The 25,848-nt window shown below is 41.8% G+C and overlaps 2 protein-coding genes and 1 pseudogene across 2 annotated transcripts in view; 2 read left to right on the forward strand and 1 right to left on the reverse strand.

Moving 5' to 3' along the window:
* Positions 1-900: 900 nt before the first annotated feature.
* SDF2 (stromal cell derived factor 2) lies at positions 901-13,763 on the reverse strand. The gene is made up of 3 exons (XM_037809078.1): positions 13,334-13,763; positions 9,734-9,930; positions 901-1,586 (listed from the first exon to the last, which is right to left on the reverse strand). The coding sequence occupies exons 1-3, from the start codon at positions 13,482-13,484 to the stop codon at positions 1,299-1,301; spliced, it is 636 nt and encodes a 211-aa protein (XP_037665006.1). The 5' UTR covers positions 13,485-13,763; the 3' UTR covers positions 901-1,298.
* LOC119513745 lies at positions 11,506-12,054 on the forward strand (annotated as a pseudogene).
* Positions 13,764-13,839: 76 nt separating the features above from the next.
* Positions 13,840-25,848, forward strand: part of SUPT6H (SPT6 homolog, histone chaperone and transcription elongation factor) — a 30,248-nt gene continuing 18,239 nt past the window's right edge. Inside the window, exons 1-9 of the mRNA XM_037809367.1 lie at positions 13,840-13,961; positions 21,601-21,739; positions 22,497-22,655; positions 22,742-22,818; positions 23,179-23,371; positions 23,632-23,716; positions 24,377-24,650; positions 25,031-25,132; positions 25,413-25,529. Coding sequence (XP_037665295.1) covers positions 21,631-21,739; positions 22,497-22,655; positions 22,742-22,818; positions 23,179-23,371; positions 23,632-23,716; positions 24,377-24,650; positions 25,031-25,132; positions 25,413-25,529 — 1,116 coding nt within the window. The 5' untranslated portion in view covers positions 13,840-13,961; positions 21,601-21,630. The remainder of the gene's footprint in view (positions 13,962-21,600; positions 21,740-22,496; positions 22,656-22,741; positions 22,819-23,178; positions 23,372-23,631; positions 23,717-24,376; positions 24,651-25,030; positions 25,133-25,412; positions 25,530-25,848) is intronic.

The following is a 25,848-nucleotide window of genomic DNA, read 5'->3' on the forward strand; positions in this document are numbered from 1 at the left end:
CAGTGCAACTGAAAAATAAAAAAGAGAGAAAGATGGAACTCAACTAGCTCATGGCCTCAATTTACTGAGATCACAAGTCCATGGGAAGGAAAACAAGCCTTTTAATGCCAAGGACCACGTCAGGCACAGAGCTGATATCTCTTACTGTTAAATGCTAATTCCTTAAATCAAATAGGAAAAAAAAGTTTCTAAAAATAAAAAGCCCCCCTAATCACTTGAAATGCAGAGGATGGCACCACCTCTGTTAACCTTTATCACACTTTAGACATATGGAAGCAAACTTTTTGGAGTTGACCTACAGAGGAAAGCAGGAAATGAAGTGTGTGGAGGACAAAATGAGTTTCTACCCATTTTTTCAAAGAAAGATATCCCTACACTTGTCCAAAAAAGAGGGATGGGTCTTCCAATAGCCAAGCACAATTTTTGTACAGCAAAAAGAACATAAGTCACACACAGCTGGGTTCCTATCCTCAAATTATTTACTAGCTTTAAGAATCCAGTTACTTATCTTTTCTGTTCCTCACTGGTAAAACTGTAATATCTACCTTATATCTTTATGAAGATTAAATGAGGTAAGATCTGTAACAGTGTCTTTTAGCAGACAATGAATAAATATCAGTTCCTCTTTCTATCTCCGCCCTCTCTCCCATCTACACTAACAGACTCGGAGTATAACCTTTTGTTGGCTATTTATTAAGCTATTCTTTGAGGGTCTTTAGCTGCACTTGGTCAAAAATCTCGTCTAATAAAGGTGAGATGCTTGAGGGGAAGTAAAAGTAGAGAGAAAGCTTGTTGCAAGTCAAGCTCTTAAAAGGACTCACATTGAAAAGTTCCCAGCATTTCAAAAGAGACTTGAAGATTAAGCAGATTATGAAATAGCACACCTAATAAATAACAACAGAGTGACTAACAATTCTTTTTATTGTTTTGGAGAAAGAAAATAGGGGGAAAGTCACACACATTAACAAACCATCATGCCAAGCTCCTGAGGAATAAAAATTTCCCAGCTAGGAGGGATGCCCCCTCAGTTTATTTTGTCAATACGAATAAAGAGTATCTACCCTTTCACCAGCAAATCCTGTACTCCGAAAAAACTGGCCCAAGTCTGGGAGAGAAACAAAACTCTCAAGTGTCAAGGGCTGAAGCGTCCAAACACAGCCACTGTTTTCTGTTGTGCATGTTCATCTCAGTAACGATACTGCCACTGCCCAGCGAGCCTGTGGCAGAGATCCCGGGGTGAAGCAGCAGCAGATGTCTAGGAACACTGTGTTGATGAGAGTGGCTCAGGGCCTTCAGACTCATAGCTCTGCATGGGGGGCTTCTGCCTTCAGCAACTCACTGGGCTTCATGAAGATGCCTTCCATGGCTTTCCAGTAGTTGTTCTGGCTTGGCTGAGCCATGCCATGTACCTCCTTTTGTCCACTGATGGGCCGACCATATTGTTCTCCCGTGACAGACAGCAGTACCTCAGTGGAAGAATGTTTGAACCGCACTTCACCATCCCTCACCCAGTAGGGCCCATTACAGAGCACTGTCCAGTCATCTAGATAATCGCCTTCACCTTCCTCACCAAAAGCACTCACTTCCTGAAAGACAAAAAGGGTGGCAATGTTAGCATGAGCTGACCTACAGGCATGGAAAGGGGAGCAACACAATGAGAAGAAAAATAAGGCTACCTCAAAAATGAAAAATTGATAGGCTTTCCAGTGTGGTTTAAAAAAAAAAATTAAAAAAATATAAAGTTCACCCAGTTGCCACAAGACTATGGTTCAAACACTCATTTTTCAATTAATCCTATATTTGCCTTATAAAATACTTTCTATTATAGTCTTAAAATACTTTATAACTATTGTCATTTCACTTCGAATATTTCTGCCTCATTCCCTTAAGTAGATTTTAAGTGACCTGGTAAGAAACAACACAAAGTGGAAAGGGATAGGTTCTGGAGACAGGCAAATCTGGGCTTGGATCTCAGCTTGATTTCTTCCTGTACAACTCATGCTCCTCTATAAAATGTTGACATTATCACCATATAAAATATTTGTGTAAATTAAATGAGTTAATAAATATGAATGAGCAAAACATACCAGGTTCCCTATCTTCCATTCTTCTTCCAATCACATTCCTCTCAAGGCCAAATATTCAGTTTCTATCACAGTGATAACCAAAATGTAACTGATTACTTTAGAAATATGTAATGTAAATACACACTAATAGCTATATAATTTTAGATGATTAAAAAGCAGTCATGAGGGCAAGATGGCAGACTGGTGAGCTGTATGTTTTAGTTACTCCTCCAGGAAAGTAGGTAGAAAGCCAGGAACTGCGTGGACTGGACACCACAGAGCAATCTGACTTTGGGCATACTTCATACAACACTCATGAAAACGTGGAACTGCTGAGATCAGCGAAATCTGTAAGTTTTTGTGGCCAGGGGTACCGCGCCCCTCCCTGCCAGGCTCAGTCCCGGGGGAGGAGGGGCTGTCAGCTCCGGGAAGGAGAAGGGAGAACTGCAGTGGCTGCCCTTATCGGAAACTCATTCTACTGATTCAAACTCCAACCATAGATAGACTGAGACCAGACACCAGAGAATCTGAGAGCAGCCAGCCCAGCAGAGAGGAGACAGGCATAGAAAAAAAACAACACGAAAAACTCCAAAATAAAAGCGGAGGATTTTTGGAGTTCTGGTGAACATAGAAAGGGGAAGGGCCCTGAGGCGCATATGCAAATCCCGAAGAAAAGCTGATCTCTCTGCCCTGTGGACCTTTCCTTAATGGCCCTGGTTGCTTTGTCTCTTAGCATTTCAATAACCCATTAGATCTCTGAGGAAGGCCCGTTTTTTTTTTGTTGTTTTTTTTTTTAATCCTTTTTTCTTTTTCTAAAACAATTACTCTAAGAAGCCCAATACAGAAAGCTTCAAAGACTTGCTATTTGGGCAGGTCAAGTCAAGAGCAGAACTAGGAGAGCTCTGAGACAAAACGCAATAATCCAGTGGCTGAGAAAATTCACTAAACACCACAACTTCCCAAGAAAAGGGGGGTGTCCGCTCACAGCCATCATCCTGGTGGACAGGAAACACTCCTGCCCATCGCCAGCCCCATAGCCCAGAACAGCCCCGGACAACCCAGTGTGACGGAAGTGCTTCAAATAACAGGCACACACCACAAAACTGGGCGTGGACATTAGCCTTCCCTGCAACCTCAGCTGATTGTCCCAGAGTTGGGAAGGTAGAGCAGTGTGAATTAACAAAGCCCCATTCAGCCATCATTTCAGCAGACTGGGAGCCTCCCTACACAGCCCAGCAGCCCAGAACTGCCCTGGGGGGACGGCACTCACCTGTGACATAGCACAGTCATCCCTCAACAGAGGACCCGGGGTGCACAGCCTGGAAGAGGGGCCCACTTGCAAGTCTCAGGAGCCATACGCCAATACCAAGGACTTGTGGGTCAGTGGCAGAGACAAACTGTGGCAGGACTGAACTGAAGGATTAGACTATTGCAGCAGCTTTAAAACTCTAGGATCACCAGGGAGATTTGATTGTTAGAGCCACCTCCCCCTCCCTGACTGCCCAGAAACACGCCCCATATACAGGGCAGGCAACACCAACTACACACGCAAGCTTGGTACACCAATTGGACCCCACAAGACTCACTCCCCCACTCACCAAAAAGGCTAAGCAGGGGAGAACTGGCTTGTGGAGAACAGGTGGCTCGTGGACGCCACCTGCTGGTTAGTTAGAGAAAGTGTACTCCACGAAGCTGTAGATCTGATAAATTAGAGATAAGGACTTCAATAGGTCTACAAACCCTAAAAGAACCCTATCAAGTTCAGCAAATGCCACGAGGCCAAAAACAACAGAAAATTATAAAGCATATGAAAAAACCAGATGATATGGATAACCCAAGCCCAAGCACCCAAATCAAAAGACCAGAAGAGACACAGCACCTAGAGCAGCTACTCAAAGAACTAAAGATGAACAATGAGACCATAGTATGGGAGATAAAGGAAATCAAGAAGACCCTAGAAGAGCATAAAGAAGACATTGCAAGACTAAATAAAAAAATGGATGATCTTATGGAAATTAAAGAAACTGTTGACCAAATTAAAAAGATTCTGGACACTCATAGTACAAGACTAGAGGAAGTTGAACAACGAATCAGTGACCTGGAAGATGACAGAATGGAAAATGAAAGCATAAAAGAAAGAATGGGGAAAAAAATTGAAAAAATCGAAATGGACCTCAGGGATATGATAGATAATATGAAATGTCCAAATATAAGACTCATTGGTGTCCCAGAAGGGGAAGAAAAGGGTAAAGGTCTAGGAAGAGTATTCAAAGAAATTGTTGGGGAAAACTTCCCAAATCTTCTAAACAACATAAATACACAAATCATAAATGCTCAGCGAACTCCAAATAGAATAAATCCAAATAAACCCACTCCGAGACATATACTGATCACACTGTCAAACACAGAAGAGAAGGAGCAAGTTCTGAAAGCAGCAAGAGAAAAGCAATTCACCACATACAAAGGAAACAGCATAAGACTAAGTAGTGACTACTCAGCAGCCACCATGGAGGCGAGAAGGCAGTGGCACGATATATTTAAAATTCTGAGTGAGAAAAATTTCCAGCCAAGAATACTTTATCCAGCAAAGCTCTCCTTCAAATTTGAGGGAGAGCTTAAATTTTTCACAGACAAATGCTGAGAGAATTTGCTAACAAGAGACCTGCCCTACTGGAGATACTCAAGGGAGCCCTACAGACAGAGAAACAAAGAAAGGACAGAGAGACTTGGAGAAAGGTTCAGTACTAAAGAGATTCGGTATGGGTACAATAAAGGATATTAATAGACAGAGGGGAAAAATATGACAAACATAAACCAAAGGATAAGATGGCTGATTCAAGAAATGCCTTCACGGTTATAACGTTGAATGTAAATGGATTAAACTCCCCAATTAAAAGATATAGATTCGCAGAATGGATCAAAAAAAATGAACCATCAATATGTTGCATACAAGAGACTCATCTTAGACACAGGGACACAAAGAAACTGAAAGTGAAAGGATGGAAAAAAATATTTCATGCAAGCTACAGCCAAAAGAAAGCAGGTGTAGCAATATTAATCTCAGATAAAATAGACTTCAAATGCAGGGATGTTTTGAGAGACAAAGAAGGCCACTACGTACTACTAAAAGGGGCAATTCAGCAAGAAGAAATAACAATCGTAAATGTCTATGCACCCAACCAAGGTGCCACAAAATACATGAGAGAAACACTGGCAAAACTAAAGGAAGCAATTGATGTTTCCACAATAATTGTGGGAGACTTCAACACATCACTCTCTCCTATAGATAGATCAACCAGACAGAAGACCAATAAGGAAATTGAAAACCTAAACAATCTGATAAATGAATTAGATTTAACAGACATATACAGGACATTACATCCCAAATCACCAGGATACACATACTTTTCTAGTGCTCATGGAACTTTCTCCAGAATAGATCATATGCTGGGACATAAAACAAGCCTCAATAAATTTAAAAAGATTGAAATTATTCAAAGCACATTCTCTGACCACAATGGAATACAATTAGAAGTCAATAACCATCAGAGACTTAGAAAATTCACAAATACCTGGAGGGTAAACAACACACTCCTAAACAATCAGTGGGTTAAAGAAGAAATAGCAAGAGAAATTGCTAAATATATAGAGACGAATGAAAATGAGAACACAACATACCAAAACCTATGGGATGCAGCAAAAGCAGTGCTAAGGGGGAAATTTATAGCACTAAACGCATATATTAAAAAGGAAGAAAGAGCCAAAATCAAAGAACTAATGGATCAACTGAAGAAGCTAGAAAATGAACAGCAAACCAATCCTAAACCAAGTACAAGAAAAGAAATAACAAGGATTAAAGCAGAAATAAATGACATAGAGAACAAAAAAACAATAGAGAGGATAAATATCACCAAAAGTTGGTTCTTTGAGAAGATCAACAAGATTGACAAGCCCCTAGCTAGACTGACAAAATCAAAAAGAGAGAAGACCCATATAAACAAAATAATGAATGAAAAAGGTGACATAACTGCAGATCCTGAAGAAATAAAAAAATTATAAGAGGATACTATGAACAACTGTATGGCAACAAACTGGATAATGTAGAGGAAATGGACAATTTCCTGGAAACATATGAACAACCTAGACTGACCAGAGAAGAAATAGAAGACCTCAACCAACCCATCACAAGCAAAGAGATCCAATCAGTCATCAAAAATCTTCCCACAAATAAATGCCCAGGGCCAGATGGCTTCACAGGGGAATTCTACCAAACTTTCCAGAAAGAACTGACACCAATCTTACTCAAACTCTTTCAAAACATTGAAGAAAATGGAACACTACCTAACTCATTTTATGAAGCTAACATCAATCTAATACCAAAACCAGGCAAAGATGTTACAAAAAAGGAAAACTACCGGCCAATCTCCCTAATGAATATAGATGCAAAAATCCTCAACAAAATACTTGCAAATCGAATCCAAAGACACATTAAAAAAATCATACACCATGACCAAGTGGGGTTTATTCCAGGCATGCAAGGATGGTTCAACATAAGAAAATCAATTAATGTATTACAACACATTAACAAGTCAAAAGGGAAAAATCAATTGATCATCTCAATAGATGCTGAAAAAGCATTTCACAAAATCCAACATCCCTTTTTGATAAAAACACTTCAAAAGGTAGGAATTGAAGGAAACTTCCTCAACATGATAAAGAGCATATATGAAAAACCCACAGCCAGCATAGTACTCAATGGAGAGAGACTGAAAGCCTTCCCTCTAAGATCAGGAACAAGACAAGGATGCCCGCTATCACCACTGTTTTTCAACATTGTGCTGGAAGTGCTAGCCAGGGCAATCCGGCAAGACAAAGAAATAAAAGGCATCCAAATTGGAAAAGAAGAAGTAAAACTGTCATTGTTTGCAGATGATATGATCTTATATCTAGAAAACCCTGAGAAATCGACGATACACCTACTAGAGCTAATAAACAAATTTAGCAAAGTAGCGGGATACAAGGTTAATGCACATAAGTCAGTAATGTTTCTATATGCTAGAAATGAACAAACTGAAGAGACACTCAAGAAAAAGATACCATTTTCAATAGCAACTAAAAAAATCAAGTACCTAGGAATAAACTTAACCAAAGATGTAAAAGACCTATACAAAGAAAACTATATAACTCTACTAAAAGAAATAGAAGGGGACCTTAAAAGATGGAAAAATATTCCATGTTCATGGATAGGAAGACTAAATGTCATTAAGCCTGTTTGTTTTTAATTTTTTGATAAACAAAGTTAAAAGATTGAAAAAAAATCAGTAGAAAAATGGGAGTAAAAACTAAATGACAAATAGGGTGGGATGGGGGGATTGTTTGGGTATTCTCTTTTCACTTTTATTTTTTATTCTTATTCTGATTCTTTCTGATGTAAGGAAAATGTTCAGAAATAGATTGTGGTGATGAACGCATAACTATATGATCATACTGTGAACAGTTGATTGTATACCATGGATGACTGTATGGTTTGTGAATATATTTCAATAAAACTGAATTAAAAAAAAAAAAAAAAAGACAAGCTAAGAGACACAGAAGTGAGAGATGAATTAAGAGAAGCTCACAGAAAAAGCCCAGAGAAGCTGAGAGGAAGCCACTGAAGCCAGAAGCTTAAAGCAATGAAAACCAGGAGAGAAGGACCAGCAGATGCCAGTCACGTGCCTTCCCATGTGACAGAGGTGTCCGATGCTGGCAGCCTGCCTTCAGAGTCCAAGTATCATCCTGTTGATGCCTTGAGTTGGACATTTTCATGGCCTGAGAACTGTAATTTGTAAGCTAATAAATCCCCATTGTAAAAGCCAAAAAAAAAAAAAAAGCAGTCATTTGGAAATGAATATAGTCTGTAACACTAGGTAAAAGGAACTACACATAAGCACTGTACTCTACTTGATAAAGTTATTTCCTGTGGAGGTACTGGTTAACAATTCTGATATTGATATATATACATACATGTATATATACTGGAATTGAACAATTAAGTAAATGGGTAGTGAATGGTGGGAGCTAGGTTTCTCTCTATTCGAGTGGGAATTTACAAACAAGTAAGGGGAGCAGGCTAGAATGATCCTTGTGGCAATGGATTAGAGTTGGAGATATCAGTAAGAACTCATCTTTAATTTACTATGGGTACAGATGATTACATTTATAGAAACATTTATATGTGTATGTTTGTATACACAGGTTAGTATACATGCATGTATTTCTTTGCCCTGTTAGGTGAGAGGACCTAAAAGAAAAGACACCCCAGTAGGAGCTCCCCGAGGGCCCTGAGCTTGCTTTCCAATACCACTCTCCAAAAAAAAGAAACAGGACTCCTTGGAGAAACTGTTGATTCTAGGATAGGAACAGGAAATACATAGATGAGCCTGGGGCATTGTATAGTGCCAGAAAGTAAGGAAGTGCTCAAAACAAACAAGCAAACAAACAAAAAAATCCACAATGATGAGGGTATGTCAAAGTGAAACATGATCCAACTGAAAGGGCCCCCAGTGACCAAAGCTGTCAATTTGAGCAACAAAATAAAGTAGGGTTGGATTATAGTACAAAGCATAAAGCATCCATGAGACCACACTGATAAAATAAATGGTTGATAAATAAATGGGAAAGAAGAAACAGATCTTCCATGCAAAAGAATTCCAAATAATGTAGATATCCCACCCAAAAGCAGAGGAAGCTCAATTCTCCCCTCCTTAGGTGTGACTGCACATAGTGACTTCCTTCCAAATAGTATAGTATGGAAAAGGGGAAAACAAAAACAGCAACTTTATAGAAGAAACCTGACAAACACAAAATCGCACTTTACCTCTGTGGTCTTCCTCCCATAAACCCAGTTTAATCAAGAGAAAAACATCAGACAAATTTCAGTAAACAAATTTCAGTTACTGTACAATACAGTAACCAGGATGCCTCAAAACTATCAGGGTCATAAAAAACAAGAAAAGCCTGAGAAACTGTCACAAACAAAGAGTAGCCTAAGGAGACAGGCCGATTAAATGTAATGTGGGATCCTGGATGGAATCCTGGAACAGAAAAAGGACCTTAAGTAAAAACTAAGGAAATCTAAATAAACTATGGACTTTAGTTAATAATAATGTATCAATATTTATTCATTAATTTTAACAAATGTACCACACTAACATATAATGTTAATAATGGAGGAAACCGTGCAGAGAGAGAAACAGTCATCAAGGGATCCATATCCCCTGAAAGCTCAAGGCTTAAAAAAGTGGCACAATATCTAATTCATTTCCTAATATGGAGGTTCCCAAAGGATATCCTATAGAATGGTACCTCATAACAATGGTACCACAGTTCACATTATTAAAAAATAATCATCATTTTCATTGTAAGTTTGGAAAATACTGGGTTTCTTTATTGCAGGATTTATCAGAACTTATGATGTGCTAATTCATTTATTGATTTAGTCTAGATGTAAAGTCTCCATTTTGACCAGAAACAAATCTCTTTACACTTAAGAGACAGAGTCATTTCTCCAAGTGGGCACAAAAGAGAACATCTATACCTGGAAAAGAAAGGACAAGAACCCCAGGAGATCAAATGACAACCGAGTAATATACAGAGCAGCAATGGTCCACAGGATACTACCTCACCTGGTTTCCAGAAAGAGGTGAGGTGAAGTGGTGACTATGGAGGTTTCGGCCAGTGTTGACATGTGTCAGTCGGATGGGCTGGCCACATTTGATGGGGGTTCCCCTCTCACACACTGTGGCCGTCTTCCCCCGTATCCTCCAGTAACTATTGCTGTCATCCACAGAAGTAACACCTGTCACTGACTGCTGCCCACTACCTACAGTTAAAAAAAGAAAGGAGAAAAAAAAAAAAAGAAAGGGGAATGAATTCAACCTGACCATTTTCTTTCTCATGCCAGTACTGTGTCCTATGTCATAAATAGGTATGGAGGAGCAGGGAGGAAACACTATGCTTTTTAATATATTTTTCTTCTAAAACATTAAAATATATATGACAAATACTAAATACACCTATAAAGTATTAGTTATTTGTGATAAACTACTTAAGAGTATGCTGTTTCCAAAAATTCCAAGAATTTGTACTAAAGAACATTAGGTACATAAATATACATGGTTTTTGGAAGCACTGGCAGTGCTTACCTGTATATATGAGCCTGTATAGCCCCTAGTATATGCCATGTGTCTAATCACATTATTTTAACATGTTTATAACATTATTCAACATTAACTGTGTATTATAATCAAGTTTTTATCGCATTTCACAATTAAAATGAGACCACTTTTTGCTGTCAACTTTAATCCAAGCAGCCATTACAGCTCCTGAACTCCTGTGAAAGTCTTCTTGAGTCATCTAAATTTAGTTAATGCTGACTTAAGTGGTATAATTCTGCAGATTAAGAGGCACTGGGTTAAATATGTAGTTATAGGCTTAAAACTACAACAACAAATAATCATTGCTAGCTCCAGCTAGCTAATACGTATTGGGCACTTACTAGATGCCAGGCACCAACGCAAGCCCTTTGCTTGAATATTCTTATTTGATACAAATACCTGTTTTTTGAGCTAGATAACTGGAGCCTTAGAAAGGCTGAGTAGTATGACCAAGGTCACATAGCTCCAAAACACGGGACTGGGGGTTTGAACCCAGGCAGCCTAATGCTTAGAACTAGTACCCTTAACCACCCTACCACATGGCCTCCCACAAGTCATCTTTCCTCCTCCAGTTCTATTTTCTGTCAAGTTTCCCCAAAGCAAGCTACTCTCACATAAACTCCAGAGACATTATCTTCCCTAGACCTCATTTGCTACCCAACTCTTTGAAGGCATCTCATATTTCCCAACACTTTCCTCAGATACTCATGTCTCTTCAGTTTGATGGCCCTCGCTGGCCACAGCCTTTTGATGCCCCTTCTCTTAACATATTATGCCTTGCACTGCAGTTATCTGGGTGAATGTCTGTAAGTAAACTATCAGCTCCTCTTTATTGGCTTCTTCCACTCAGTCCACAATGGGGAGGGAAGGACTGTTTTACAGTCCTTATAGTTCAATTAGTCCTTACAGTCATGCTTTCCCAAATCATGGTCTATGCTTTGTCTCCTACATTTTCAAGTGATTCAAACTGATATCATATTTAGAGCCACAATTCATCCTGGGCCATCTCATCCACTCCCATCACATCTTCATCCACCATCTGGACAATGACATACATTAACTGTGTACCTCAGGCTCATCACAGATCTCTCCTCCACACTGAATCTGGTTCCCAAAACTGGCTAGCCATCAGAAGCACCTGAAGAGCTTTTTAAACCTATGGATTCCTACTGGCAGGCCCCTCTCCACCCCCATTCTGATTTAGATCCAAAGTAGGAAACCAAATCAAATAAAAAAGTAATATGCTCTTTCTGCCTGGCAGCAGCCATCAGCTCTCTACTCTCCACAGGGCCCTGCTTTCCACCAGGCCTGATAAAGTGCACAGACTGGGATACAAGGTCAAGCAAGGTTATGTCATCAATAGGATTCGAGTGCGTTGTGGTGGCCGCAAATGCCTGGTTCCTAAGGGTGCAACCTATGGCAAGCCTGTCCATCATGGTGTTAACCAGTTGAAATTTGCTCGAAGCCTTCAGTCTGTTGCTGAGGAGTGAGCTGAATGCCACTGTGGGGTGCTGAGAGTCCTGAATTCTTACTGGGTTGGTGAAGATTCCACATACAAATTCTTTGAGGTTATCTTCATTGATCCATTCCATAAAGCTATCAGAAGAAATCCTGACACCCAGTGGATCACCAAGCCCTTCCACAAGCACAGGGAGATGCGTGGGCTGACTTCTGCAGGCCACAAGAGCTGTGGCCTTGGAAAGGGCCACAAGTTCCACCACACTATTGGTGGTTCTCGCCATGCAGCTTGGAGAAGGTGCAATACTCTCCAGCTCCACCATTACCGCTAATACATGTAATGCTTGTAAAATTCATACCTAATAAACAATTTAGGATGGTCATGTCTACTTAAAAGTGTTCTTTGTTAAAACAGTAGTTGTCTGCAGACTGTTTCATGAATATATTGTCAAATTATGGAAGTTAGAGTGCAACGTTTGGAGACTATAAAGTGATGGTGTATCTTGTTTCCAATAAGACAAACAATTTTATCTTTGCTTTATCTTATTAGGGAGTTATATGTCAGTGTTTTAAAATGCCATATTGTGTGGTATAATAGGTGTAAAATAAATTCTTTAAAAGAGGAAAAAAAAAAAAGTAACATGCCTGACCCATTGCAGGTGTTCACTGAATGGCTGCTAAGATAATTAAGACATCCCAACAATGACAATTCAGTTCCTTTCCTACTCTAACTGGTCAATCAGGTTTTGGGAATCATGAACCACAGGCTAGACCACTGGAAAAGGACTCCTTCCTCTCTCGGACACTAGCATCATCAATCATCCTAGAGAGAAATCTGACAATAATCTTAGATTCCTCACATCTCACTTGCTGAACTCTTTTTTTTTTTTCTCTGCTTCTGTTTTCTTGTACTTAGCTTGACTTATTCATTACTGTATCTCCTGTATGTAGAACAATACTAACCACCTAGTAGGAGCTCATTAAGTCTACGCAGAATCAATGAACCCACAAATAGTTGATTAATGATCACTTTAATTTTATTTGGTAAAAAGCCCTCTAATCAGCTTTCTCTGCAATCCTGCCACGGCTTTAGTTTAAGTTCTTTACAAGAAGGATGTTAAAATCCAAGCAAAAAGGGGCCAAAGAGTCGGAGTTGAAGAATAATCGTAAGATGCAAAAAAAGCTGGGAGGACAGCAGGTTGTGGTTAGAAAGTGCGCTTTTGGCGTTCAAGAAGACTTCAGAAATACAGTATTTACTGTAATTGCTACATGCCTGTCTCTCGCGCACAGAGGGATGCCAGCCTGGAATAGCTGAAAGCAGACTTTGAAACTTAACAGATTTAGATCGAAACCCGCCTCTGCCGTTTACTAGCTGCAAGGCTTTGAGCAAGCGACTTAATTTCTCTTAGCTTTCTTATCTGTAAAATTAGGATAACAATAGTATCTACCTGACAGGAATGCTAAAAATTGAAAAACTATTTTTAAAATGCCTTTAGCCAATCAGTTCTCCCGAATCTCCACCTCTACACCTCCGGACCCTCCTCCTCAGATTTTCTCTAGGCCCCACTCCCTCCGGAGCCTACCAGTACCGAACCCGATTCCCCGCAGTACCTGACCCGTAGCGCACGTCGTGTGAGTGCAGTCGGACATTGTGGCGTGTGTTGAGTAGCTTCACCACAGACCCGCATGTAACGACAGCCAAATTGGACGCTCCCACAGCGCCCCATAAACCCCCGAACAACAGCAGCGGTACCACAGCCATCCCGAATGTAATCCCCGACACCCACTTTTAGAAGAAAATCCGGCCCCTCCCCGGAACCGGATGCTTCAGGCAGAACCACTGAGAGGAGGAAGTGAAGCCGCCCGAGCTCTGGTCTTTATGGTTCCTTTGGCTAGAGCGGCCTGAAAAACTGGTTGGGCCTAGTTGCTTTCGCTCTCCTTGCTCCGTTCCCTGGGCCCTGTGACCGCTGCCTTCCAGAACAGCTTCTGCCAGTTTTTCCACCTTACCCTGGACGAAGGCCCCAAGAGGCCCACGGGAGGAAAGAGCAAGAAGTGGCCCGCCCACTCCCAATGACAGAGAGCCGGAAGTGACGTAGGACGTTGACGCAGCAGCGGCGGTGGTGGTAGTGGCGGCGGTGGGGTCGTGCGGTGGGTCTGTACTACCCTTTTCCAGTCTCGGTTCGACGACTCCATTTTCCTCGGTGGGGGCTTAGCGCGTCCGAGAAACGGTGGGATCCAGGTAGGTAAAGCTCGGGCTGGAGAGTGGGCTCTTCGCATGGGTCAAGTGGGGAAACAGGCTCCTAGGGCCTGGTCTCCTAAGGGCAGAGGCACTGGGGAGACGTATGCGGGAAGAAGGGGCGTCCGGCCTTCCCTGCTCTATGGAGAAGAGGGTGGGTAGGAAATCGGGGTAGTCGCTCAAAGTCTCAAGGCTTTTCCCAACCCGGTAGCACCGGAAACCCGTGAATTGGGGCGGCCTGTTGAATCAACAGGCTTCCTGGTATTCCGTTCTTCTCTCGGCAGCTTCTGAAAACTGGGCCACGCGAAAGGATTGGGAGTGGAAGGGAGGGACCTGGGGCTTCTGAGCTGGGATCAGTCCCAATCGAATTGTTTGCTTTGGGGATGTGAATCCTACAGAGCTTTCGGTAGCTATGCCATTAGGCTAGAAGGTCATGCCAAATTCCAGCTTTTCCCATGTTTTTTTAATAGTAAAAGTGGAACTTCTTATAGATGTTTTCAGCATTCAGCCGTTTCTAAAGACCCAAGGTCTTGTAGAAGTACCTAAAGCCCCTGAAGCCCGTGCATTGTCCATTGACTCATTTCCTCAAACATTTGTAACATGACTACTAGGAGCATCAGAGTGGACTGTCACAACTTTCTCTTCTTCCAGTTTCTGCCTTCCTCTCCAGACACTCACCTTGAACCGTTTGGGGCAATTCATTTCCTTGTGTAGTTGCAAGAACTGATATTTATTTTTCTTTAGAGGGAGGCCTAAGGTCTCTGCAAATGCTTGGTAGGAATTCACTGTAGTGTCAGAGGTAGTAAGTGCGTATTAAGCTACATTGCTGCTATTAATGAACGTGAAGTGTAAATAACATTGAATTTGGTGATTTGGTTGATTTCTTTGGTGGGAGGGCGTGAGTAGGAGGGAAAGTTAGTTCCACTGTTTGTCTGAAAGTTACCAGTTTGTAAGTCTTCAGTGTATTGCTTACAAAAGCATGGTTGTGCCCTGATTAGCTGTAAATTCAGGGCCCTTTATTCAGTTGGCTAGATTAGTTTTAGCATAGTATCATTACTCCTTAAGGTTTTAACCTCATTAAGAGATTAATCACATTAGGAAGTGGTGACATCTGGAGAGACTTAGCCACATTTTATAGTTCTCACTCCTAAGTAGTGTAGTAAAAACATATGAACTTTGAAGGGAAATAAATTTGCCCTTGCTCCTATATTCTTGGTCTCAATAAATGGTACCACCATCAGAAACTTACATATAATCCTTGGCTGCCTTTTCTCCATCATTCCGCAAATACAATCAATCACCAAATTATGTTCATTTTTCTACCTCGCTGTAAAATCTGTTCCTTTCATCATACATATTATATTCTGGACCCCTTACATCCCCCTCCAACTACCATCCCACACTTTTGACTTCCTTTCATAGCCAGAGTTCTTCCTGTGCTAACTCAACTTTCTATTTACTCAGTCTACTCCATTCTGGTTTCTTTTTGTACTACTCCATTGAAATTGCTCTTATCAAGGTCACCAGTAATTTTTATGTTGCCAAATCCAATGGATATTTTGTTCCCATCTTCTTCAGTCTCTTGAGACATTCAATACTGTTAGGTACTCCTTTCTTGAAACTATCTTTCATTGACATCTTGCTCCTGGATTTTCTCTATTTCTCTGGTTGCCTTTTCCCAGTCCCCTTTGCTAGCCTCTTTCATTTTCTACCTAATGTCTAAATGTTGGAGTTCCTTCGCAGTTTAATCCTGGGTCATGTTCTCTATACACATGCTTTCTTTAGCTGATCCAGTCCCATGACTTTAATTAACATCTGAAAATTGGCGACTCTCAAATTCAAATCTCTAGCCCAGCTCTCTCTTCTCCATGTTCCAGAATCATACATCAGAATTCTTACTTGATATCTCCATTTGGATATCTTTTAGACATCTCCAACCTAACATAACCAAATGAAAACTTTGGTTTTCCCATGCTTCCAAAGCTGATCTTCCCAATCTCACTAAGTGGCACCCCCATTCATATAGACACCAGATCCACACCTCTGGGAATCATCTTTGATTCTCCTCCCTTACCTACCCTCTGCTTCCATTCAAATCCTCTTTCATTCCATTTTCCATGAAGCAGAATCATGGCAGGTCAGGTCATGGCATTTTTCTGCTTAAAACTTTCCAGTGGCTTTCCATGAACTTCATGGCCCTGCTTGAGCCCTCATCCCTCTTGCATTCTGCCTGCCTTTACCATACCATAATGACCCCAGCCTTAGGACATCACCTACCATATGCCCAGTTCTTGCCCATCTTTTCTACTGGGAGCATCTTCCCCTGGCTCTGCATGTCACATTCTACTCATTCTCAGCCTAAACACACCCTTTCAGAGGTGTCTACCCTATCTAAGTAACACCCTGTTTATTTCCTTTATAGCACTTGTAGGAAAGTTTATTTTATTTGTTTGTGGTTTGTCTCCTGCAGCCAAATATGGGTATCCTATGCGTAGGGATCTTGTCTGTCTAATACATGCCTGGCACATAGTAGTTGGATTGGCAAGTAAGTGAGTTGTTTCTCTGATTAAAACCCTACAGTAGTTTCCTAGCACTATTAGGATATAGTCCAAAACCTTTAACTTACCCTACAGAGATCCTTATGACTTCACTTTCAACTCAATTGTGAACGATTCCTCTCCCCAAACTGACCCTCTCTGTGCCAGCCACAGGACATGCTAGGCCTTGTGCTGGGCACACTTTCCAGCACCACCACTCCCCCTTCCATCTCCAAAGAAACGAGCTCCTTCATTTGGCTAACTCCTCACTCTTCAGGTTCTTGTTTAAAGTCACTTTCTCAAAAACCAGGCTTGGTTCCCCTGTTACAGGCTCCCTTGGTACCCTTGTCATCAGTTTTTCAAGATCAATGTCAGGCTATCTGAAGTACAGGTCTACAGTATCAAGATCAGGCTACTGATCTTGAAGTAATTTGGTAAACATTGATAGATAAAACTCACATAAACAATGGCAGATCTGGTCCTACACTATACAGGAAAAGGTTGCCAACCCCCATGCTAGAGCAGAAGCTTTATACTCCCCACCAGTCTCAGTAACTTACTTTTTCCCTTTGTTGCAGAGGTTCTGAACCTCATTACAGATTTCAGTTGTTTCGGCTCCTCTTTTGCCATTTCCTTTTCCCCTGAGGAAAAATAAAAAGGAAAGGGATAAAAACTGTTTTTTTTTTTAATTTTTTATGTTTGGAACTATTATTAACAATAATGTTTTTATGCCCTAGCACTGAAAAGATTCTAAGACTGTTATTTCCCATAAATATGATGTACATGTTAAAATGATTACAGGTGAAATTAACCTTTTCTGTATTTTACAACCTTGGCTTAGTATAATTAGGATTTTTCGTAAGAGTTCTGAATCCCAGATTTAAAAGCACTTGTCTTACAAGGGCTCTGAATACTTTTATTTGTTAAACTTTTAGGGTTTTTATTCCAAATTGAGTGTTCACTCCTGCACACCTTTAGAATAATCCTAGGCACTTGCTCGTAAAACATAGAATGTGGAATGCCTTGAAGGTTAAACGCCATGCCAGACATCTGGCTGTTTCCCAGACCACCAGGCCCTTTCAAGCCTAAGCCTTTGCCATGTTGCCTTTTTCCAGACTGTCTTCTTCACTCCCCTCTCAATTCAGGGATCACCTTTTCTGAAGCATTCTCCAGCCTCTCTCTTCATGTTGCTCTCATAGTCCTTGTATGTAACTCTAATATAATGTTTATTACACTTTGCCATAAATTTGTTTACAAGTTTGTTTTTTGAGATAGCCTGTGAACTCCACCAAGGTAGGAAGTTTGTTTTACTCCTTTTTATATACCCAAGTTCCAGCACAGAGCTTTATCCTAAAAACAAAAAACAAAACGATAAAAAAACAACAACAACAGTAAATGTAGATTGAAACTGCAGAGTGGAGAGAATTAGACTAGATCTCTTTTTGCTCTTGTCTCATCTTAATTGCCTCCTACCATTTTTTTGTTCAAAGGGAGGGACTGCCATGGACCTCCCCTGTGGCAATCTGATCCCAGCTCCATTCCTCTTCCAGAGAATGTCATGGTAACCACCAACCTCTCTCTTTGAGCCACATCTTATACTGCAGCTGTGCGTCTGCCTGGAGAAACCTCCCTCCACCCCACTCTCTTTCTAGACCTATTTCTGTAGCAAATTTAACTTGGAGTCTGATGATGGTGAAAATGTGAAAAGTAGAAGTACTAAATACAAAATCCAGACTACATCAGGCTTGTCCCAGATATCATATACTAATAATGATAATACACTAATACATGTATTAGTGTTTTTGTTCTGGAATAGCTGCTACTTGCCAACCTCAGCCTGCAGTGCTGCTGCAGCACCCTCTATTCCCCTCTAGCTCTCGCAAGTTGCAGCAAGTCAGGACTGCTTTGAGCAAACCTCTTTTAACTGGAAGTCTTGGCAATGAGCTAAACTGGAAGGATCCCCCAGCTATAACGCAACATGTGCCTTATTGTCAGTCTAGGGGATGGGAGGGAAGAGAACAGAACAGGGCTCCCTTCCCAAGCTGCAAGCAGCCCAGAGCACCAGCTGCCCCAGGGACAGAAGCAAGATGTTGTTTTCAACAGGTAGATTCTTTCTCTCTGTTAAGTAGGCTGCAGGACTTCTGCTTTGCAGGAGCCGGAATTTAATGTAAAAATGTTGAGGCCTTAAAAGAACTCGTGGGTCTGTTAGCTTAGTTCAAGCAAGCTGTGTGTGGGGGCTGCCATACCAAATCTATTTTTAATGGCTTAGTTCAGGGTGGAGTGGGGAACAGTGTCAAAATTAAAATTAGAACTCCAAATTTAATTGGCAGGAGTTTTAAGACATTCATTTTTGGCAGTTCTCAACTACATGACTTTAAGGTTACAGCTCTTGAAAGAAAAGGCTCCCAGTCTAACCCCAAGGCTTCCCATGTCACTGCCGTGGGGCCTGTACAGTTGGTGTAGTAGAGTGATTCTCAGACCTTTTGGTCTCAGGACCCTTTTATACTCTGAAAAATTATTTAGGAGTTCTGTTTATGTGAGTTTTATCTATTGATGTTAACCAAATTAGAAATTAAAGCTGAGAAATTCTAAAAACATAATAATAAAAATCCTGCATTTTAACACGAATAACAGTTTTTATGACAAACAACTGTAGTTTTCAAAACAAAAGATTTAGTGAGGAAAGTGGCATTGTTTCTGATTTTAATGTCTGGCTTAATAAACGACAGTTGAATTTTCCTATCTCTTTCTGCATTCAGTCTGTTGTGACATCACACATCATATAACCTCTGGAAAACTCTGCTGTTCACTCAATGAGAAAAAGCAGGAAGGGGTACCTGGACCACATTTTGAGGAGTACTAATACAGTAGGACCACCTGTGGCTCTGGAGTCAGACAGCCGTTAGTTCAGATCTCACTCTTGTAATTGATGGTTGTGTAGCCTCGAACAAGTGACTTCATCTCTGAGTCTGTTTCCTCCTTTGTTGAATAGAGAGAGAAGTGTGCTGTACCTCGTAGGACAGTGTAAGGATTCATAGGATATTTATTAAATGTTTGGAACTTAGTAGGTGAACTGTAAACAGTATTGCCACTTCAGGGTACATCACTTTTTTAAATGCTTAGAGTACCAAGAAAGGCCTATATTAGTATTTGTTAGGTTTTGTATGTATGTGTTGTGGGTCTTTTTTTTTTCCTTCCCAGTTCTCTTCCTGTGCCTGATCTATACATCTATCATAATACCTAAAACTGTTTTATGTTCTTACTTGTTTCTATGCCTCTCTTCCTCTACTAATTATGAAAAACAGCTATAATTTTCAAAACAAAACAAAAAAAATTAATGAGAAGAATAACATTATTTTCCATTCCTTGAAACCAAACTATCCTGTTTCTCTTCAAATCCCCAGCTCCTAGCAGAGATATTTACACGGTAGGCAGTCAGTAAATTTGTGAAAAGAATGGCATCTGAAACCCCAGCCTAAAATTGAACATAAGACTATATCATTGCCTCCTCCCCTTCCATCAGAATTCATTACCTTCACTTTTGTTTTCTTGAGGTCAATTAATGTTGATTGGTTAAAGTTTTGATTGATATCCAGTAAGGGTACTCGTCACAAAAATTAGAGCTACAGTACTTAAGACCCCTTCTAGAACTGTAGACCATTTCAGGTAGCCATTAGCCACCCTCGTTTTCTCCCCCCTCCCACCACCATCTCCATTAGACGATGAAAACATAAGAAAAAGTTACTTCTTTAACAGACACTTAGCAGTTCCTTATATGTACAAAGCACGTAGAGAGTACAGCTTACCCACTACGAATCACAAAGTGCCTTCTGATGGTTCTTCTATTACCATTTATGTTTTCATGGCTTTTTATCATCCCTCAATTCCATGTGGTCTCTATCTTCCAGAAGTGTAGAGTCTAAGTGGGGGGAATGGACCATAAAACAGGAGAGGGTAAGAAGTGATGCTGAATATATCCAGTAGCCAGCTTCAGAGTGCCAAAATGGAATCTAGATGTTACGATTTGTGTGATGTGTACTGTTTCTTAAAGTCCTACCCCAGGCCCACAACTCCATGTTACGGTTCTCAGTCTTCACTACTGCCATTTCCAGGCTTTAAATGAGTCTGAAAGAAGGAAAATAGAAGATAAATTTGTGATGATTGGTACAAAATTATAGAATACAAAGGAAAATTAGGCCCAGGATTCAGATTCAAACTCAGTTAACATTAAGTAAACTAGATCCTTTCACATCTGTCATTTAATATTCTCAACTACCCCGTGACGTAGATAGTGCTAGTACCATTTTTCAGATGAAGAAATTGATAATCCAACAAATTAAATAATTTGCTTAAGTTTATTTACATAGGTGATAGAGTAAGGATTTGAAATCTACTCGTAAGCCCAGCAATCTTTCTGTATAACCCTGTTGCCTTTATTTTCTAGGCCTTGGGAAGCCTTTGAATATTTTATCGGGGGCAGGGGGGTGGTACCAAAAATAAAGTCAGTGTTGTCATGTTTCTGAAGAGGCCCCTTCTTTGCCCAAATGTTTCCAACCAGGACTCACACAAGTGACTCATAGTAGCTCAAGTTCATGAAATGTTCTTTTAATCTGTTGAAAGAGGATTTCCAGTTTGACTCCACTAACAGCCAGATATACTGTATATGAAAGTGCCTATCATAAAGTTGGCACTCACTGTTTGTCAAAGTTCCTATGACCAAGTCATTCAATCTCCGTTGACTGCCATATTCCCACCTATATTATTATCCCTATATTAGTTTCTTTTCTTATGTGCCCATTCTTTCTCCCAGGCCCCAAATAGTGAGTGAGATAAAACTCTTTGGGGGAGAAAAACGGTAATATAAAAAAGTCCGTTATAATAGCCTTCTTTTTACAGAGAGGAGCAAGACCGGGAGGGATGGAAAATGGAACAGATAGAGCCCATTTGATTCTTACACTCCCCTCCCCTGGTGGAAACGATCGGGTGGACAGAGCAGTGGCAGATGGCTAAAAGGCTGTACATGGGAATTCTGTTGGTGGGAAGGTTTGAGCTCTCTGTAAGGTCATGTGCCTTATTTTTTATCCCCACCTCCCTCCCTTCTCTAGTCTTCAGGCAGGCTGTGAGAAGCTGCAGCAATGTCTGATTTTGTGGAGAGTGAAGCTGAGGAGTCAGAGGAAGAATACAATGATGAAGGCGAGGTGGTTCCCCGAGTCACCAAAAAATTTGTGGAAGAGGAGGATGATGGTGAGGAGGCCCCAGCCTCAAGCTTTTCTCCACTGTTGCTAAGCTTTGAATAGTTGGATTCTTGCTGATGAGAGGCTTGGACTGAGCACAGAAGTTATCACACATGAGGTACCAGCTTGAGACTGCCCAGTCATTCATCAGAAAATATTGACTGGGCACCTACTGTATACTAGCACTGTGCTGAGAACTAGGAATACAAAACAAAGACCCAGCTCTCTGCGAGCTTACATTAGTGGGTGGAGACAGACAGTATACCAATAATCCAATGTAATGTTTCCCACTTTTAGAGACCTAGCAGTGTTGGTTTTCATGCACCCAGTTTCCTATTTCTCTGGCCAAGCCCAGCCATCAGTGGAGTAGCATCATGTAATGTCTTTAAAGGTGGAAACAGAAAATGTGAGCTTTCTCAAAAGAATTATGAATGAAATCAGGGATATAGCTGCTTAGTTTTTAAACTGAGGAAAACAAGGTTTCTGGTGGCTGTAATGCCTTCGTTAATGATTTTGAAGAATCAGTAATTAGGAAGATTATCTTGCCTAAAGACAGATGGCAAATGTAGAAGAGAGACCATCCTTTTCAGATGCTGCTCCTCTAAGTGGATGGTCCCGTTTTGCCTTTCTAGATGAGGCAGAGAGTTAATGTGGCATGCAGGTCGTTAGCTTCAGAGCAGATGGAGGAATAGCAGTTAAGCAGATGGCCCTGCCCCACCTCCAGTTTGTTTCCTAAACTCCCCGCCACACACGTGCATGTTTTCCAGATGAGGAAGAGGAGGAAGAGAACCTTGATGATCAGGATGAGCAGGGCAATCTGAAAGGCTTTATCAATGACGACGATGATGAAGATGAAGGGGAGGAAGATGAAGGTAGTGACTCTGGTGATTCAGAAGATGATGTCGGCCACAAGAAGAGAAAGCGCAGTGAGTAGTCTGTCTTCAAGAGAGGTAGAAGTTGCAGAGGGGAAGGGGCCTCCCCACTGCTGTGGGTGACACTTTGTTTTCTCCAGCATCTTTTGACGACCGCCTGGAGGATGATGATTTTGACCTCATTGAGGAGAATTTGGGTGTCAAAGTCAAGCGAGGAGTAAGTGCAGTTCTTTGTCTTTGTCCCTGGAGGTGAAGGGAAAAGCCCTTAAAATGTAGTGACTCCTGAGGGGAGAGACACATCCAGAATGGCTTGGAGATCATCAGAGAAAAGAAAGCAGCTCAGTGTCATTGAGCTGTGGACCCTAGATTTGCACCCCAGATCTGGGTGCCTGTTAAGAAAAAAGCTTGTCAGAGTTCGAAGGATCGGCCTTGTGGCTGAAAAAGCATCACTTGCCATGTTCCTTCCCCTATCCCTTGGCCAACTTAATTGTGGTGGGAAGATGGGAGTGATACTGGAGAGCAGGCAACCTTATGCCATGCCCCTCAGAGCCTGATGAGGCAGGGTTTTCACCCCTAGCAAAAGTACCGGCGGGTCAAAAAAATGTCTGATGATGAGGACGATGACGAAGAGGAATATGGCAAGGAGGAGCATGAAAAAGAGGCCATCGCCGAGGAAATCTTCCAGGATGGGGAAGGGGAAGAAGGGCAGGAAGCTGTGGAGGCCCCCATGGCTCCTCCAGAGGAGGAGGAGGAAGATGATGAGGAATCAGGTATGTGGCATCAGGCAGGGAAGCCATTGTTTGGAAAGGGCGTTGGGATTTCCCAGCCCATAGGAACAGGATGGGAAACCATTCTTCAGCTAAGCTCCCCAACAATGGCCCAAAGAAGTTCCTTTTCAGGAGCTCTGGGTCTTTCTGTCAGGAACCTCCCTACTCTTCTCAGTTGGCCACTCAACATAGAAGGAACTAAAGCCATTCAGGCCTGACTCATCCCCTACCTCTGAGCCCTCACCTTTTCTTTCCCTACCCAGACATTGACGACTTCATCGTGGATGATGATGGACAGCCTCTGAAAAAACCTAAGTGGCGGAAAAAGCTTCCCGGATACACAGATGCGTGAGTAGGGTCTGGTATGAGGTGGTGATAAAAGGCATCTGAGTGGACCTAGTTAGGAAGGAGGAGGTTAGAGGTCTCAGCCAAAAATTCTCAGCTCTCAGCCATTTTGCTTCCATGCCTTAAACAGCCTCTTGTAGGCAGTGATTTCAGGCTGCTCCTAGAACCTCTGAGAGCTTTCTCTATATTCTAGGGCCACTGTGGAATTGGAGTGAAGTCACACATGGGCAAGGCTCCAACTTCCCTCTTCCTCCTGCAAGTCCATGCTTACTAGTTTTGTGTATTGGCCTTCTGCCTATAAATTTGCTGGAAGAAAGATGTTTGCATCAAAGTTTGAAAGTTTGAAAACTTGTGCTTGAGGGACTATGGTAGTGCCTTAGCAGAAGATAGGTCTCCTGAGCAGGATAAAAACCCACCTGCCTTGTACCTGTTTGGTCCTTGTTGCTGGCAGGTGTCGAAGATGGGCTTTTTATCCTCCAATAAACAAGTTGCCCAGAGATATCCCAGCTAAGCTTTTATTCCACAGTGAATATGGTTCTTGGATTTACCCTTCTCCTGACTTCCTTAGTCCTTTTGGGGCACGTAAAGGATCCATGTAGGGGCTGCATGTCTTTTCTCTGACCAGAACCTGGACCAATTAATTGCTTCTTGCTCTACTTATAGGGCCCTGCAGGAAGCCCAGGAGATCTTTGGGGTGGACTTTGACTATGATGAATTTGAGAAATACAATGAATACGATGAGGAACTGGAGGAAGAGTATGAGTACGAGGATGATGAGGCCGAAGGTGAAATCCGAGTGCGCCCCAAGAAGACCACCAAGAAGCGTGTGAGCCGCAGGAGCATCTTTGAGATGTACGAGCCCAGTGAGCTGGAAAGCAGCCACCTCACAGATCAGGACAATGAAATCCGGGCCACTGACCTGCCTGAGAGGTTCCAGGTAAGAAACCACGCTTCTTCCCTTCTGCCGACCTGTCGCCATCTGCGCTGAGCTTCCCTGTTATGGGGGTTGTAGCAGAGAAATAATCTAGCAACCAGCTGACATAAAGCAGCATGTGGGAGGTTGGCTTTGAACCCCTCTGACTGGGGATATGGAGAGTCCAGCTGAGAGGAGGAAAGATAGACTCTTGCCCTGCTTATGGTTCTAGAAATGCCACTCTTTCCACACAAAGAGCCTACCTCATGCCAGGACGACACTGTGCTTATTATTGGAAATGTGTGCCTGAGGTTCACACATTTTGGTCCAGAAGTGATGTTATGTTTTTCCTAAGTGGGGTACAAGGGAAAGTTGGTCTCACCCTGTTGTCATATCCCCTGCAGCTCCGTTCCATTCCAGTTAAGGGAGCTGAAGATGATGAGCTAGAGGAAGAAGCCGACTGGATCTACAGGAATGCCTTTGCCACACCAACCATTTCTCTACAGGTACCCAAAAAACATTCATCCTTATTCTTTGACATGAGCCAGTAGCCACCCATCAGGATAGAGGAGCTGCTCCTCTCCTGATCCAAGCAGCTACGTATTCCTGCGTGTGTGTGTGAGAGAGAGGTTTTTCTAGGATTTGTCTGACCAGGTGGTCCTATGTTGTAAAGCCATGTTTTGTGTGTGGAAAGACCAAATACGTTTAAAGGATTCCAACTTCCTCAAACCCCTTGTATAAAAAAGTGTCACTGCTGACTTTTTCTTTTTTCATTTCCTGCTGTAGGAAAGCTGTGATTACCTGGACCGAGGGCAGCCAACCAGCAGTTTCAGTCGAAAAGGGCCCAGCACAATTCAGAAGATCAAAGAGGCCCTGGGTTTCATGCGAAATCAGCATTTTGAGGTAGCATCTTGAGCTCTAGTGTCCTGTTGGTTAGAAATTGAGTTAGGGGATGAGGGAGAGGGCAGCTGCCTAAGACAGATAGGCGGTTCTCTTCCCCTGTCCTCAGAAGGGGTCCCTTGACAGGAGCAGTGTAAGAACCAAAGCAGACCCTAGTTGTCAAAAGAATGACACTACGCTGTCTGTTATCTCCCCTGTGGGAGAGAGCACCATGCCCTGGATGGGCCTGTGAAGGAGGCGTCACTTCTGACCGTTGAATTTCTTGGAGCTGTTTATCCCCGTGGTAAAGGGGGATCCTTGCAGTTCTTTCTCCACTGGGTGA

This window comes from Choloepus didactylus, chromosome 18, assembly GCF_015220235.1.
Source record: "Choloepus didactylus isolate mChoDid1 chromosome 18, mChoDid1.pri, whole genome shotgun sequence".
NCBI classification, from domain to species: domain Eukaryota; kingdom Metazoa; phylum Chordata; class Mammalia; order Pilosa; family Megalonychidae; genus Choloepus; species Choloepus didactylus.